The sequence below is a fragment of the Mchenga conophoros genome, linkage group LG18 (assembly GCF_057382185.1).
Source record: "Mchenga conophoros isolate Kocher_MC1m ecotype Shallow Benthic linkage group LG18, M_conophoros_male_GT1.1, whole genome shotgun sequence".
NCBI classification, from domain to species: domain Eukaryota; kingdom Metazoa; phylum Chordata; class Actinopteri; order Cichliformes; family Cichlidae; genus Mchenga; species Mchenga conophoros.
The window spans coordinates 15,997,792-16,015,311 of NC_140543.1; the positions used below are offsets into that span (position 1 = coordinate 15,997,792).

Genomic DNA, 17,520 nt, shown 5'->3' on the forward strand with positions numbered 1-17,520 from the left:
TGTGGAAATATCCTCTGCTTTCTTGAAGTTTCTGTCCTGTCTTTGGACATTTCCAGAATACATAATTATAACAGTAATATAAAGCTGTTCAGGTGACACATGAGCCAGAACTCTACCCTGTTTTGGTAAAATATTCAAACTTGTGTGTTTCAAAGGAATGCTGAAAACACATGTGGTTTGTGGTATCAGAATAAAATAGAAATGCTCACTTCCTGGTTGGCAGTGTTTAAAAATAGTTGGGAAAAGGAAGGCCAAGGAATGCCACATCAACCCCGGGACAAATCTTGAAACAAACAAACTCTTGGCACACATATTTACATAAAGTACAGTCACTTTTTTAATGATTGTATTTATGACATAGGTCAGGGTAGGGCTGTGAGTGGTAAACTGATACGGATGATTGACTACTGTATGATATGTTCCATAGATGTTAAAAAATGTTAGATTTTATTATAAGGTATATATGGTTTCCCCTTATAAGCTAAGGTTAAATAATTTTTCTATTGTCTTAAAATAAGGTAAATCATTTATTATGTAAGCAAGGAGATGTCTATCACTACAACCCAAATGTATCTGACTCAAGAACACTCTAATCCCTAGTTTAATCATGTGAATTCACGTGAAGACAATAAAAAAAAAGGTAACGGGGATTATTAAATTAAATGGGGGAGTTCCTTTCGTGGCCTTCGTGGTGCAGTGGGTCATCTTAGTCGCTAGGGGGCAGCGCTGGGATAAATATTTATCTCCGCCCCAAATAAATATTGGGAGGAAGAAGAAGAAGAAGAAGACAGTTGTGAGGAAATGTAAAGTTTACCTGAGCAAGTCAGTTGAATTTGATCGTTTCAGGCACCGAGATGGGGCTCATGGCAGGGAGAAGCTTCTTAAGTCTGCTTTTCCTCGTTATATTCCTGGCCGAGGGTTATTTTAGATCGGTAAGTTTGATTTACGTCACCGCTCTCGTGACTGTTTAATGACTCAGCTCAGGCGTAGCTAGTGTTTGTTTATCAGTTGTCGAGGGAAACTCGGATTTAGGCTGAGTTGAGCTATTAAAAGTATTCACCCTATTTTGCATATATTGAAGACAATATTAGACGATAATTGGCTTAATGTCGGTTTGAACATATAGCTGGGGTTAGTACTGCTGCTTTGTTGCGGACTAACATGAGACCGGCGGTGCGTGTACAGGTTCTAGGTTCAGCGATTGTCGAAACCAGATTTGTGTGCTGACTAATGGCTCCCGAAATGTCATCACAGCTATGATAAATGTCGCTAAAATCTCAAGCCTGTCAAAGGGTGAACAAAACCTGCGAGTTAAAAGCTAGCTAGTTAGAAGGAATAGCTGTGGTGAAAAATTCGCTTTTTATTTGGATGTATCAAGTATTTGAACTACACGTCATGTAGCTGATGTAGTAACCGCGGAGCTGCTGGAAAAAAATGGTGCAATGAGAGAATACAGACGCTCATGAGACTTGAAACTACTGGGGTTTATTTTGAGATTAACATCAATTCACATAAAAAAAAAAGCACAGTTTTGTGTGCCAGCTTCAACTTCTGCATGTATTGATAAACGTTTAAATTACTGCATCTCCTTAAGAAATACCCATAAAATAATTTAAGATCAGTTTAAAGGATTTTTGATCAAAGCAGACAAAAAAAAAGAATTTGTCTGTGATTTAATCAGATGTAGATAATGCTAAGCCTCCCAGCTCCTGACTGTCACTGCATTGTTTGCTCTCCTCATGATGTAATTAGGTCAGTCCACTGACTGCACTTTTTTGAAATCCTGCTAAAACACCAGAATCTGATTAATCATTACCTCTTTAGGATAAGATATCCTGACAGAAGCAGCAGGAATGTCAAAATCAGTGAAAGAGTATTGATTTGTGGCTGCTGTGGATGAAGCTGAAAGTATTTTAGCAAAGGCTCTGAGTATGCATGGCTCCTGAGTTGAGGTGAATTTCTCTGAATATTCCCAGGCGGAGTTTTGCTTTTTACCCTGAATTAACAAGACTTAATTTTGATAGATGCAGAGTTTGGTCACTAGCTCTGGCTGCACTTTCAATTTTTAGTGATATTCTAATATCAAGTGTCATCTTCGCACCACAAGACACGAGTAGGACAAAGTGTGACAGGCTTTCCCATAAAAGTTTGTGGAGTAAGTGAATCAACTTCCTTAAGTTACTCATCGGAAAGCAAAAAGCATGTGAGAGCGCACTGATGCTGAATAAACAGAAAAAAAAAAAGTTTAGTTTTAAATCTTTATGTAAGAGTATCTCTCCATGGTTGACTGATTGGAAAACAAAAACTGAGAAATGTGTCTGTCTGCTTTTCAAAGGGTATTCTTAAAAATACCAGATGAAAAGAAAACATGTTTGCAGAAGTGAAGTGACTATTTTCAGACATACAAAGCACAAGATACTAGAAACACAGGAAATGAGACCCGGTCTGATATTTAACTCTGTTAAATGTCGTCTGCATCCAAATTTGTTAAATCCCCTTAAGCAGTTTCAATGAAAGTCACACAGTCTGCTGGAGGAAAAGCTGGCGGAGAGGAGTGAAAGCAAGGAAACCTCCCTCTATTCACTTCAGCTCTTCACCCTCTTGGAGGGATGACAGGAGAGGAATGGAGAGAGACAAATGTGGCCACTCTTTGCGTTTGTGTAAGGGAAGTGAGAATCTGCAGTCATGTACCGATGAACTCTCATTACTCTCAAACACAAATGCAAGAATGCATAAATGTGGTTCTGTTAAGGGGTGGTCTCTTTTCACACATGTTTGAACGCTCGTAAGGGCCACCCACTTCTGCTGTGGCTCAGGAGGTAGGTTGGTGGATCGATTCCCCAGTTAGCCCCAGCCTGGGCACAATGCTGAACCCCAGTTTAAGTTGGTGTGTGTGAATATTAGACCTTATAGAAAAAAGTGATTGAGAGTGAGTGAGACGAATTAAAAAAAAAAAAAAAAAATCACTGTGTAAGTGCTAGCATTTCTAACTGCTGCCACTGTTTCAAGTCTCATTCCAACATCCTGAGTTGATATTTAATCTTGTAAACTTTTATCAATTACATTTAATCACAGTTTTAGTTTTTTGGTGTTTTTTTTTTTTTTTTTTTTTTTTTTTTTTTCATAAATCTCTGCAGCCCTCAAAGCACACTCACTCTGAAAGTCTTTGAGGCGGAAATGTATCTAAAGGAAGTCAGGTCATTGGTCTACAAAGTCATATGGTCTGCTGTAGCCTTTAGAGAAACTAAATGCGTCTGGGCTTTCTCTTTGCCCTCTTGGTTTTGACCATATCCTCACTTGGTGAAAATTGAAGTTGAGTCACATGAGTTAAAAAAAACAAAAAACATGTTGTACTGGACTGTGCAGCTGAAACGAGCATAAACTTGCACTGCAGTTGTCGCTGCGATCACTAAATAAATGACTTCTGATTTTCTTGTTTTACAAGTATCATGTTGCGGCCCATCACTGCGTGTGGTACGGTGAGTGCGGTAACTCGCCTGTGCCTGGAAAAAAGTACAACTGCAACTACACTGGTCCACCTAAGCCACTACCACCTGATGGTTATCTGCTTCTCACTGTACGTACAGCCCTTTGATGTTTTTTTTTTTTGGGGGGGGGGGTTTCTTCTCTTATTGCTCACATTTTTTGACACCTAAAGCATCCCACAGGTTTCCTCTTACAGAAATCTTCTTATAAAGTGTTGTCATTCTCTTTGTGTTTGAATATGAAGGAGCTCTGTCCTGGGTACGACTATGGAAACAAAAGTCTCTGCTGCAACGTTGACCAGTTGCGAACCCTCAAAGGCAGTCTCCAGCTGCCACTTCAGTTCCTGTCTCGGTACGCAAAGATGTTATATAATAAACTGCCAGAACACATGACCTGCTTGACTTGGCATCGTTGTTCCCTTTTTTAAAAATTTCTGATGATAAACTCTGCAGTGGCACACAGCATACTGACAGTCTTCCATGTTTCAAGTGTCAACGTTGCATTTTCCAGTTAATTGATTTAGACATGGACTCGCTCAAAGGCCAAAGGAATTTCATTTTATTTCAGCACACTTTTGTTTTCTCCAAGAAACCTTTACAGACTTTTACACTTTAACTTGTTGTATTATTTTGTGAGTTATAGCAGCAAATCTGTTTCCCTGTTTCTGTCTGACTGTGCGGCTGCCTGCAGGTGCCCGGCGTGTTTCTACAATCTCATGAACCTCTTCTGTGAGCTGACTTGCAGTCCACACCAGAGTCAGTTTATGAATGTCACCAATATTACTGGCGAAGACGTAATGGCAGTGCAATACTATATTGGACAAACATTTTCTAACGGTGAGGTTTTTAGCCAGAATTCCCAGTATTGTAACAGTAGGGAGCTTGATCAGTTCTATACAAATTCTTGTGTAATTGTTTCATTTTTGGTGACTGATAATTATAACATTTAAATTTGGAGTTGACTTAATTATTTATATGCCACCTTTTTGTTTTTTGCCTTGTTTTTAAAATTATGTCATTTGACTTCTGCCAGCCATGTACAATGCATGCAAGGATGTCCAGGCACCATCTAGCAATGTGAAGGCCTTATCTCTTCTGTGTGGCAAGACTGCAGAAGCATGCAATGCTACCAACTGGATCCAGTTCATGTTCAATACCAAGAATAAACAGACCCCTTTTCCCATCGATCCAAAATTCACAGGTCAGTATTTTTCAAGTACTTTTTTTTTTTTTTTTTTCCACAAAAGCAGTAGTTTTCTGAGCTTGAGTATTTTTAAGTGTCTGATCCCTCTGTTGTCCTGTGATGTGCAATGTCTTTACTCTAGATGTCCCGTTGGCTGGTTACACTCCCATGAACAACAATACGTACGCCTGTAACGAAAGCCTGGAGGATGGTTCAGGTCCGTGCTCCTGTCAGGACTGCGCCAAGTCCTGCGGCCCGAAACCCGTACCTCCACTGCTCCCGCCTCCATGGACCATCCTTGGTATCGATGCCATGGCTGTCATCATGTGGATCTCCTACATGGCTTTCCTGCTCATCTTTTTTGGAGTTCTTCTGGGAGTGTGGTGTTACAGGTAATGGAATTTTTTAGCTTTGAACACACACTGTATAGTTGGATGTGGAGAGATTTGTATGATGACACACTTCAAGGTTAAGCAGGGTTTTTCTGGTACGAGATAAGCCTTGAGGGTTGACTGCACGCGCATGATGGGTAAAGGCGATGACTGTGTGAAGAGGTTTGATGCTTTGCCAGGCCTTAACTGCAGCTGGTTTCAGTTGTCAGGTTTTTTGTTTTTGTTTTTTGTTTTTCTGCTTATGGTTTGGTTTTCATCTGGGGAAATACATCGTCACTCATGCTGATTTTGCGTTTGTCTGTCCAAAGAGTTGATGTGATTCTTTTAAATTATCACTACTGTTCAAAGGATCCTGCAAGCATCCACCACTTTTGCCTTGAGTTGGAACTCGAGCCTTTTCAAGTTGCCACGTTTTGTGATTCATTTTATTTTTCCCATAAGTTTACCAGACTGTTTATCCCACTCCTGATATTCTCTCTCTCATTCATTCACTCAAACATTCATATGAAAAGAGCAGGAACCGGTGTTGTTTTTATAGCATAGGAATTGTCTGATTTACTTGCCCTGAGAATTCATTTAGTCGCAACTTCCAAATGCAAATGCCACTCTCTGAAGTTAAGCAGGCAAAAGGTCATAAACTAATTGATCAGGCAAATTTAAAAAGAAAAAGGGCGGGGGGCGGAGTGCCTTGCACCTTGCTTTACATTGAAATTGTAACTGCATCTTATAATTCGTTGAATAATTAAAATAACAAATCTTTCTGATTGTATACTGTTGGGTCCTGTGTCAAGCAGTACATAATGTAGCTGAATATATTTCATAGTGGAAAACAGATTTGGATGATATCGTATGTTTGTCCTTCTTTGCAGGAAAAGAGCTATCACATCTGAGTATGGCCCCATTTTGGACAGTAATAACCCACTGTCACTTAACAGTGATGATCCTGATCAAGGTACAGCTATGAAATGTCATTGAGACTGCATAATTTCTCCAAATGTGTCTTGATGTAATTACCACACAGCCCAAACTAAGTTCTAGGTATTTCCTACCTTTCAGTAAATGCATCATGCTGTGAAACGCTGGGTGAGCGTTTTGAGAATGGCCTGCGGATGCTCTTCAGCTCCTGGGGTTCCTTCTGCGTGAGGCATCCATTTCTCATCCTCTTCTGTTGCCTGGTACTGGTGGGAGCCTCAGCTGGGGGCCTGGCCTACATGCGCATCACCACCGACCCCGTTGAGCTCTGGTCATCTCCCAAGAGCCAAGCTCGTCAAGAGAAGGATTACTTCGACAAACACTTTGGACCTTTCTTTAGAACTGTGCAGCTCATCATAACTACTCCACTCGAGCTCAATGAGACCTACAATCCGTATTTTGGAGGATCTTTCCCATTCGGTTCGGTTCTGAACAAAGAGCTCCTGCATCAGGTGAGTTGAAGTCAGACTGGTTTGAAAAAAAAAAAAAAAACAATTGGCCTGTATTTGTATAGCGCTTTACTTAGTCCCTAAGGACCCCAAAGCGCTTTACGCTACATTCAGTCATTCACCCATTCACACACTGGTTTATTTTGGAAGCCTGTTCAGTCTACTTTGACAATTTTTGACACATATAAACTATATAGAAGTTTAAACAAAAGGTATTAACGAACCATCCAAATATTTCAATGAGGTTAGATATGATTTAATGCTCTCCCAATGTACACAAGCGACTTTCTTATCTTCAATAAATAAATAAATACAGCACCATGGTGTCTCTGTTTTGAGCGTATCCTTGGCTAATATATTCCACATTAATGGCATTGGCTGAACATGCAGACTCACGCAGGTTTTCAACCAGAGACCGTTCTGCTATGAAGCAACATTGCTAACCACCGAGCCACAATGCTGTCAGTGTGTAAATTCTGTAACAACGTCACTGTTTCCTTTGTTAGATAAAATAGAAGCTTTGCACGTGAAAAGCAAGCAAATTTTTCATACGGTGGTTAAAAGGTTCTCCTTTCTTTTTCCATTTTCTTTCAACTTACCAGGTCCTGGATCTGCAGCTTGAAATTGAAGGCCTCGTAGCCTCATATAATCAAGAATCCGTTACCCTGAAGGACATCTGCTTGGCTCCTCTGGCTCCGTACAATGACAACTGTACAATTCTTAGTGTCCTAAACTACTTCCAGAACAGCCACGCTACACTGGATCACTTAATGGGAGATGAATTTTATATCTGGGCTGACTATCATGACCACTTCCTCTACTGTGTCAGGTAAAAGTATTTGTATCTGTTTTATTGATAGATTTAGCCTTTACTTTTCTTATCAGCTTGTTTTAATTGCTGTCACATTTGTGTTAAATGTCTAAGAAATATTTTTAAAAGTTAAAAAAAGCAAACCAACAGTTGAAAAATGGCACCTGCAGTTAACAAGAATCTCCTTTGTGCAGTTGAGGTCACTGAAAAAAGTGTCTTCTTAAAATAGTGCACTCAAACTTCCTCATTCGCTGTCATGTGCAATAAATGTTTATGTGACGCAGATTTCTGCAAACCCTTACTGACGGTTGTCTTTAACATAATTGTTTTCTCTTTGCTTGTGCAGTGCACCGGCTTCCCTCAATGACACCACTATGCTACATGACCCTTGTTTAGGCACCTTTGGTGGCCCTGTCTTCCCTTGGCTTGCACTGGGAGGATACGATGGTGAGTTGTGAAGTATATTCACATGACTTCGGTTTGACACAACTTCAATCAGAGCATGGGGGTTATACTGGCACAGCTTTGTATGTTAAAAGTTGTTTGGACGCCACCCTGGTAGTTAAACTGTTGCATTGGGGGGGAAACTTGCGTATTCACCAATTCCGAATTTTGTTTTAATGAAATTGTACTTTTAAGTTGCATGCAACACGTTTCATAGAAAAGCAATTCTAAGTGCAAATCATTACTGCTGTTTGTCCCAGAACTGTGGGAATAGTTTTTTTTTTTTTTTTCTCCCCTACAGTAGTTACATAATTGGTTTACAGCTTCTCGTATTATTCCTTTATTGAGTTTTACTGTGCTGAAAGAAACACTTTGGTCTTTGATCACTTGCTGTACTCTGCGTATAAACTTTCCATTTGTAGCAGTGTATGGAGGGCCTAAAGTGCCAAAAATTTGATTAGAAATTATAATAAAATAATGGAATAGATTTTTAAAAAAAAGTGCCATGAAATGCATACAAAACAAACAATGAAAAAAAAAAAAAAAAAGAGAGATAATTCTGTGCAAGTTAAAAGCAGGAAAAATCCAACGGGGGAAATAACATGTTTAAATTTCAGTGGTGTTAAGTTATAAAATATATAAATAGGTAAATTAAAAAATAATAATAATAGTACTACAGTGCATGATTGTTGTAGAAGAAAATGTCTGGCCTTCCAAATGACTGATTATATAATTCATTTATACCTACATTAATTTAATTTTATTCATTTTATGTTGTAATATTTTGTTGGAGTTACCATGGAAGGATGGGTTTTGTAATAACTTTAGAGGGGACCGCTCAGGTTGGAGACAAGTATCGGGGCGAGGTTTAGATGGTGTTGGGCTATGTTGCAGTTGTAGTAGTGTTGATTCAGAATAAACTGTGGCATTGCATTTATTATAGTGTAGTGCAACATCATTAGAACTGATCTTGTACTACAATTAGAAAATGAAAAACAAATGACTCAAGTACTAATAGCAAGAATATGGAGCATTACTAGATCTGAAATGTTGCATCCAAATAAAGCCTAAATCAAAAGTAAGAACAACTTCCCATTTTTGTCTTCAGCCAAGTGTGACGATGTAATTTAGAAGCCATTTTAATCTGTACACTTTTTCAAAAGGAACATTAAGCAATAACTGTCAGTTCAGTAATCCTAATTATTATGATTGATAAATGAGAAGCATTTTAAGTGGTTCATGCATCTTGTTTTTTGTATTCCTTCTTTTCCCACTACAGACACAAACTACAACAATGCCACTGCGCTCGTGATCACTTTTCCCATCAACAACTATTTGAATGATACCGTCAGACTGGAGAAAGCTCGGGCATGGGAAAACGAGTGAGACAACAAACGATCAATAAGCTCACGGTAGCTCAAGATGCTGCTCCTACGTTAACATCTGGGTTTTTTGCTTCCATTTCAGGTTCATCAAATTTATGAAGAACTTCAGCAACCCCAACCTGACCATCGCTTTCAGTGCAGAGAGGAGCATTGAAGATGAGATCAACAGAGAGAGCAACAGCGACATCAGCACTGTGGTCCTCAGCTATGGCATTATGTTCATCTACATCTCCTTGGCCCTGGGTCACATCCACAGCTTTAGAAGAGTGCTGGTAAAAATTAAATTCTTTCTCTTCACTGTGCATGTGCTTTTAATGATCAGTGAACATAATCCATGCCTGAAATAGTTTGACACATTATGCTTTGTAACTCCTCCTTCCTGTTTGTGACCATAGAATTTAACACATGACTTTAATTTAGCTAAACTGGATCAACATGATTGGCAGCTTTTTTCCTAGTCGTGCATAAAGTGTGCACATAATGGGCTTTTTATACTTTTGCCCCTACAGGTGGACTCTAAGATTTCCCTGGGTATAGCAGGTATCCTGATTGTGCTGAGCTCTGTGGCCTGCTCACTGGGGATCTTCAGCTACTGTGGTGTCCCACTAACGCTCATTGTGATTGAGGTCATTCCCTTCCTTGTGCTGGCTGTTGGAGTGGACAACATCTTTATCATAGTACAGACATACCAGGTAAGCTCTTTCAATCCAGTCCATTAAACTGACACATAATTAACAAGTGGTTTGCCATATAATGTGGTGCTACTCTAGACCTTTATTAATATTAAATATAAATTATTGTCCAGTTTTCTGTCTCTCTATTATGTTTTGTTTTGGTTTGGGTTTTTTCTTATAAGCATAACTAAACGTTCAGATAATGAGGTCAGCTTATCTGCAAGTGATCCATGTTTGCCAAAAGGTCAGTCAGGCTGACAACCAATCAGAGTAAAGAGGGGGTGGTCTAAATAGAAGGGGAGATAAGATGGCATGTTTCAGATGGATGATGAACTGAGGGGCTGCGCTCAAGCCCAGTGTAAGATTAATAAGGATTATTTCGGACGGTGAATCATGTTAAGCTACTCTGGTGAGTCCAAGAATAGAAAAATGGAGCTGTAAATAAAAATGGGTCCCTTTTGTACCAGCTACGTGTACTAAATTGGTTCTTCATTTGTATTTTCGAACAGAGGGATGAGCGGATGCCACAGGAAGAACTCCACCAGCAGATCGGTCGTATTCTTGGAGACATCGCCCCAAGCTTGTTTCTGTCCTCCTTCTCTGAGACTGTCGCCTTCTTCCTGGGTAAAATAGATCGGTTATTACATTTTCCTTTATTACTACATCAAGTACACAGAGAGCTCTCAGATCAAACTGCTCTTTTTATCATCAATACCTACCCTGACATAGTGTTCATACAACAGTGATTGTATAATAAATGCTCTGTAACACTGTTTGTACTGATGGGACTATTTCAAATCTCTAACAACTGAGTCACTTGGCAGTGACGGTGCTATTTATTTCACTCTTCTGACTGTATGCCAAGGCTGTGTAACGCTGATTGTCTGAATCTTGATTCTAATAGTGTTTGTTTCCATTACACTTATCAAAGGCATTAAAAGCTGGAACAATTTTTTTTTATTTTTTTTATTTTTTATTTTTTTTTTTGCTTTTTTTTTATTTTTATTTTTTTTTTTGGGGCCGAATTGTTGCCATGGCCACAAAATGTGTCAAAATGCCCTGGTGAGTCACATACTGATAAAATAATTCTTTTCTTTTTCTTTTCCAGGAGCGCTGACCAGCATGCCAGCAGTCAGGACGTTCTCCATGTTTGCTGGCTTGGCTGTTTTTATTGATTTCCTTTTGCAGATCAGTTGCTTTGTCAGCTTGCTCGGTCTGGACGCTAAAAGGCAAGAGGTGAGACGATCATATGAACAGAGTTAGAGATTTACAGACTGAGGGTTTATGGAGATGTTTTGCCAAATATTTAAGCTGAAAGTTTCAGTCCCAGCAAACTCTTAATCTAATTTTGAGGAGATTTAAAATGAAATTGGTACAGTGATGTTTCTTCTTATTGTTCAAATTTCCTAGTGGAGTTTGGAGTGTATTTGAATCTCAATAACAAATGTTTGAGTGCATATTCTTGATAGTTTCAGACTAGGTCAGTAGTGGTAACGTACACTTATCAAATGCTTTGTTGTTTGTGTCTAATAGAGGAATCGACTTGATATCTGCTGCTGCGTGACGCTGCCAGAAGGACAGGAAATCAAAACAGATGGCTTCCTGTTCCAGTTTTTCAAGAAAGTCTTCGCCCCATTCATCCTCACAGAGTGGGTGCGACCGGTCATAGTGAGTACCTCAGTGCAGTCATGCACGCCTGCCTTTTAATAATTAGCTAAAAACAGGTTTTTGGGTTTGATTTGAAGAATTGTTTATCATGAGCATGCATTCATGATCATTGTTATTTATAGGTGGCAGTGTTTGTGGGAATGCTCTCCTTCAGTATTGCTGTGGTGAATAAAGTTGAGATCGGACTGGACCAGAAATTATCCATGCCGGATGTAAGTTTTATGTACACCATTTCAACCATTTTGATACTTTTGGAAAAGTTTGTCTACAGGTTGATTGTAGCAACATTCAGCAGTGACATTGAAATTTGTAGTCTGGTTAGTTTGCTGCTTAGTCATTCAGGAAGCTAAATCATGCATGTAATGTGCCATAATTTCTCACAGCTGTGTGTGTGGGGGGGCATGGAACAAGCACGATATCTTGTCTCACATCCTTTTTCCTGCGGGCAGCTCTGACAGTTTCTTTCTTTCTAGGACTCGTATGTATTGCAGTACTTCAAGAACATGAGCGAGTATCTCCACACTGGAGCACCTGTTTACTTTGTGGTAGAGGAAGGTCTCAACTACAGTAGCCCAGAGGGTCAGAATGCTGTGTGTGGAGGGGTGGGGTGTAACAACAACTCCCTGGTGCAGCAGGTCTACACAGCCTCACTTATAAGCAACTAGTAAGTCTGAGCTCCTGATCCAACTGTTTAAGTGTTTGTGTAAATTAATATATCAATTGCTAAACTTTAGATCCTGCAAAGGTTTTGAAACCTGTCTGCTTTGATGTTGTGATGCCAGAGCTATTTATTTATTTGTTCTTCTGCTTATAGCACAAGCATTGCCAGCACACCATCCTCCTGGCTGGATGACTACTTTGACTGGGTTAAGCCTCAGTCCACCTGCTGTCGGTACTACAACACCACCGGGGCCTTCTGCAATGCCTCCGGTAAAGTTTTATTCAGTGCTTTGAACGCTTGTTTCATAACCCCATAACTCTGCCGTTACAATGGGCCAGTCTGGCCAAAGGTTTTTATTTCTAGTTCTTCATATGAAACAATGGCTGTAAAACGTATAATCCATGCCAAAACAACAAGGCAATATAAGAACTTAAACAGTTAAAGTAAGGTGCATTACATTTTTCAGAACAAAAAACAGGTGCAGGAATCTGTATCCATGGTGATGATAATGGTAATCTTAGTAATAATGTTGACAGTGTGATCTGTATATATTGTATGTTAATCACCTCTATGTTGTATATCAGACTTTCCAAAACATTCACTTGTTACTTTATTAGTTTTCTGTTCTTGTGTTTTTTGTCACAATAAATGTGCAGAATTATATGTACTGATTGATGTATTTTTCCAGTGGTGAACTCGTCCTGTGTATCCTGTCGGCCGATGACTCCCAGTGGAAAAAAGAGGCCTGAAGGAGAAGACTTCATGCACTTTTTACCCATGTTCCTGTCTGACAACCCCAACCTGAAATGCGGAAAAGGGTAATTTTAAAGCTCTGTCGACATCTCCTCCTTCTATTGAAAGCACGGTGTACCAGCTTTGTTGTGGATTATGATGTTTCACTTCTTCCCATATTCCTCTAGTGGCCATGCAGCCTATGCTGCCGCAGTTGACCTGTATCCCAACAACACAGGGGTAGGAGCCACGTACTTCATGACTTACCACACCATCCTAAAGGAGTCCCCAGACTATGTAGAGGCTCTGAAAATGGCTCGAATCCTGGCCAAAAATATCAGTGAGTCCATGGACCACAAAGTTTTCGCCTACAGGTAAGACCTATCGTATCAACCTGCCGCGCATATATATAAATCATTTTATAGTTCTTTATTAAAGTTTGTTCCAAATGAAAAGTTTTCAGTTTCAGCCGCTGTTTTATGGTTTATGGTGGTGTATGCTGAATTTTTTGAACTGAAACTTTAGGGTTATCAGAGGTGGGGAAGTAGGTTGTAGATAAACACACAGCAAAGAAAACAACATTGCAATACAATACAGTACAATTTTATTTATATAGCAGATTTAAAACCAAAGGTAGACCAAAGTGCTTCACAATAATGCAATAAGTTATTGATATAAAACATTAACGAAGTACAAAAACAGGTGGGAAGCACCAGGAGTGGGGGCTAAATAAAATGGGTACGGCACCTCAGGGTCAATTCAAAATATAAAAATATTACCTAGGAGAATCAGGAATAATGCAGTGAAAGGTTAACATTTATGGAAATGCAGATGTTTGACATTAAAGCGTTTTCTGTTCTCTACAAATTTCACTTTATTTTTTTATGAAATTACATTTGCTGTTTGTCAGAACAGGATGATTGGTAACTAGTTTAAAAATACAATGTAATAAAGCGACAGTTCCTTGTTGTTTTTAAACATATAGACCAATATTTCAATACAAGTATTAAACACATACTCTTTTATCTATTGAGATAACAGTTTATTGCTAACTAATGTGTCTTCTCCTCCTTTGCAGCGTCTTCTACGTGTTTTACGAGCAGTACCTCACCATCATGAATGACACGATCCTGAACCTGTGCGTCTCGCTGGCAGCCATATTTGTGGTGACGACGGTGCTGCTGGGCTTCGAGCTGTGGGCAGGCGTGCTGGTCAGCATTACCATCGCGATGATTCTGGTCAACATGTTCGGTGTCATGTGGCTGTGGGACATCAGTCTCAATGCAGTATCACTTGTGAACCTGGTTATGGTAAGAGCACCTTGAATTCACTGGACTCGGAGTTTAGGTTTGATAGAGTGAGCCTGTTTTACACTGTAATCATGTGAAAGTCTATCATTTAACCAAAATATCCACTTTAATACAGTGGAAAACCAAAAAGCTTTGTATTTTAAACCCAGATTTTGTTGATTTTGTTTTCTATTGCATGCTTTTCACAATACAGTAACAACTAATCCTAATATACTGGTTCATTGAGCGTTAAGTGTTTTATATAGGTGTTGTTTTTTGTGATATTATTAAAGATATAACCTTTAATAGCTCAGTCACAGTAGGAGAAAAATGCCTTTTTTTTTTTTTTTTGCAAATAGGAGTAGAATCTGTGGTTGCCCAGTGATTGCACTGAATTATTTATTTATTTATTTTTTTTAAACTTTAACATCCAGCAACTCATTGTAAGCAGTTCCAGCAGCTACTTGAGTCAATTGCACAGATTGCCTTGTGGGAGGCAACCTGTCTTCAAACAATCACAGTCTGACTGCAATCAGTGAGACAAATTTCCAAAGAATTCTCTCACTGTTAAACGCCTATAGATTGCAAACACATCTTTGCAATCAGTGATTCCGGTGGCTGCCAGCTTGACTGTGTTCTCGGTATATTTGTATATAAAAGCAAGGTTGCCATGGCCGATGTCATTTTGTGCTGCTGCCTCCAGCCACTGTTTCCCCAATTGTTACTGTAGAATAGGTGAAACGGAACACAATGTAGGTGTAGTCAAGTTTTGTTCCTGTTTGCATCTGGTTCACACGCTGTACCCTTTAAACTGGGACTGTTTACATTTTCAGTCCTCCAATCAGGGATTTTGTCTTTGCAATGTAACAGTATCCCTAAAGGTTTGCAGATGTGTTGGCAAAGTAATATGTTGTATTAATTTAAAAAAAAAACACACACACACACACAAAAAAACCACAAAAAAAAGATTAGAAAACCTCACACAGAATAGAACTCCTGAATGTTCATGTTGGTGGTACTGAGGTGTTTCCTGTCCTCTGTTGCAGAGCTGTGGGATCTCGGTGGAGTTCTGCAGTCACATCGTGCGAGCCTTCACCGTCAGTGTGAAGAACAACAGAGTGGAGCGTGCTGAGGAGGCCCTAGCTCACATGGGCAGCTCAGTAAGTTTTTCACCTCTCATTAAATCCACAAGAGGGCGTCGTATTATGATCTCTTTTGGCTTAAAGAATAATTTTGGCACTTTGGTAATGCAGCGCATAAAAAACTGCTAGATGAAAGGGTCACGTTTACTTTTAATTATCACTGCCTCATGTAACTTTTTCCTCTTTCTGCAGGTTTTCAGTGGGATCACATTAACAAAGTTTGGAGGCATCTTAATCCTGGCACTTTCCAAGTCGCAGATCTTCCAGGTCTTTTATTTTAGGATGTACTTGGCCATAGTGCTGCTGGGGGCGGCGCACGGCCTCATCTTCCTCCCTGTACTGCTCAGCTATATAGGTCAGTAATGCGGTAAATAGAAGAAACAAGTGCACCAATATAGAGGCTGTTTATACTGACTTTAACGTGTTTGACTCTTCACAGGTCCGTCAGTGAACAAAGCAAAGGTGTTTGCTGCTAAGAAGAGCTGGTCTGGCACAGAAAGGGAGCGCCTACTCAACTACTAGCAGCTTGCTTGAGCCAGTGAACAATGAACTAACTATTTGTCTGTGAGCGACATGCGTGGGTGTGAGCGCGAGCAATTTCTGTGACCACTGACGCACTCGTCGTCATTGCCACTACTATGCATGGAGTTCACTCAGGAATATACTTTGGGAATGGGAGCGCCAGAGGCCTTGCCCGAATACATACTTACCGAACTTCCTCCGAAGACTTTGGATCCCACCAATCCTCCTCCTTCCTCTTCCGCCTACTCACACTACAGGATAAGTATGACTTCAGAGTTTGAAGCTTGAGCAACATACCACAGAACAGACACTTTGCCAGTCTGAATGTGGGAGATTCACCACCCCCGGCATCATTTTACAGACAAATCCTCAGTCAGTTCCAAATGGTGCGTGTGGTTCTGATTCGAGAAAACTAAAAAGGGTGATATTGGTTACTTTTATTATAAATGTATATAACCACAAAAACATGTAAATGGATTTTGTCAAAGCAGGACTTTTATATAGCTATTTGATATTATACAACATTAGAGCTAATGATGATAATGGTATCACAGGCTCTTATGATATCTGGCATTAGCATGAATCATAACTTCAGCTTCACATCACACAAAACGACACATCAAGCAAATAATGATCCACCACATTTTCCAATTCCAGCGATTTGACCCCAGTGGGCTGCGTGTAAACATTTTCTAAGGTTAATCAGGTTTAACAAAGCAATACAGAAACTATGCTTAGCAGCAGCGTTAAAGAAAGAGGACTTTTTCTGCATCTGGTGGATATAAACGCCATCAGTGTTGAAACACTGTGACACAGAGCCCAACCAAAACATTCCATATATGTGCATTCCGCATTGTTTGCTTCCACATTGGTAGTTGTCGCTTTTTACTTTCAAACCTGCTTATTTATCTTTAGTGCCTCAAGCGACTGCAGATGTGGATTGTTGGACTTAAATGCAGCCAGAATGCATGTTGATGCCAGGTGCAAAGGGAGCCATGGTGCTTAGAACGGTTTTATATTGAAGTGTTTAGATACAGTTACAGTGCAACGTGTTGCACCAAGAAGGTGGAGAGATGCGGCTTCACATTCAGCCATGAAAAAGCTTTCACAGGACTGAATTAAAATACACTTATTGTGCTGTGCTCATCTAGAGTCATCCCTTCACCTTTTTAATTTATTATGTAGTTGATTTTTAACTATTAAAGTTTTGTTACCATGCATTACTGTCTTAGAATTCCTTCTGGTGTCCTTTTAAAAACAAAAACAACTAATTTGTGGGCACTCTGAAATTGTAACTACATTCCAGGACCTTGTTCACTTGCTTCACCCAGGTCACAGCACGTCTGATACGGGTGACGGCGTCTCTCCACTAAAGGAGGTGAACTTTCTTTTTTTTCACACCCACGGTATACTCTGCTGACACCATTAATACCTCCCATTGCTTCCCATTTATGGTTCCATGTTTGTTTTTTAGTGATGCAGTGATATTGTTTGGAATTTGAACTGGATATGAAGAATGCTTTTGCACAGCTGATGTAATCATTAATAATGAATTGTGGTGTTTTTGTTTTCTTTTAATAGAGCTGTGCTTTAACACAGTTAATCGCGTCTAAAATGATGAATTTTGTTGTCAAAACTGAATTTAACAAACCTTTGGGATTCTTAAGTTTCTAAATATTTTAAAATAAAATAAATGGTACTTTTAAAAATA

General features: G+C 39.5%; 1 protein-coding gene across 1 annotated transcript; it reads left to right on the forward strand.

The window, feature by feature from the left end:
* The first annotated feature begins 759 nt into the window (after positions 1–759).
* Positions 760–17,520, forward strand: npc1 (Niemann-Pick disease, type C1). Its single transcript, XM_085253832.1, has 25 exons — positions 760–932; positions 3,446–3,577; positions 3,731–3,837; positions 4,177–4,322; positions 4,519–4,686; positions 4,811–5,060; positions 5,930–6,012; positions 6,117–6,484; positions 7,084–7,310; positions 7,639–7,739; positions 9,016–9,118; positions 9,204–9,393; positions 9,631–9,813; positions 10,305–10,419; positions 10,904–11,031; positions 11,329–11,463; positions 11,586–11,675; positions 11,937–12,127; positions 12,278–12,393; positions 12,813–12,942; positions 13,045–13,230; positions 13,935–14,166; positions 15,192–15,305; positions 15,480–15,642; positions 15,727–17,520. The coding sequence occupies exons 1-25, from the start codon at positions 855–857 to the stop codon at positions 15,807–15,809; spliced, it is 3,819 nt and encodes a 1,272-aa protein (XP_085109958.1). The 5' UTR covers positions 760–854; the 3' UTR covers positions 15,810–17,520.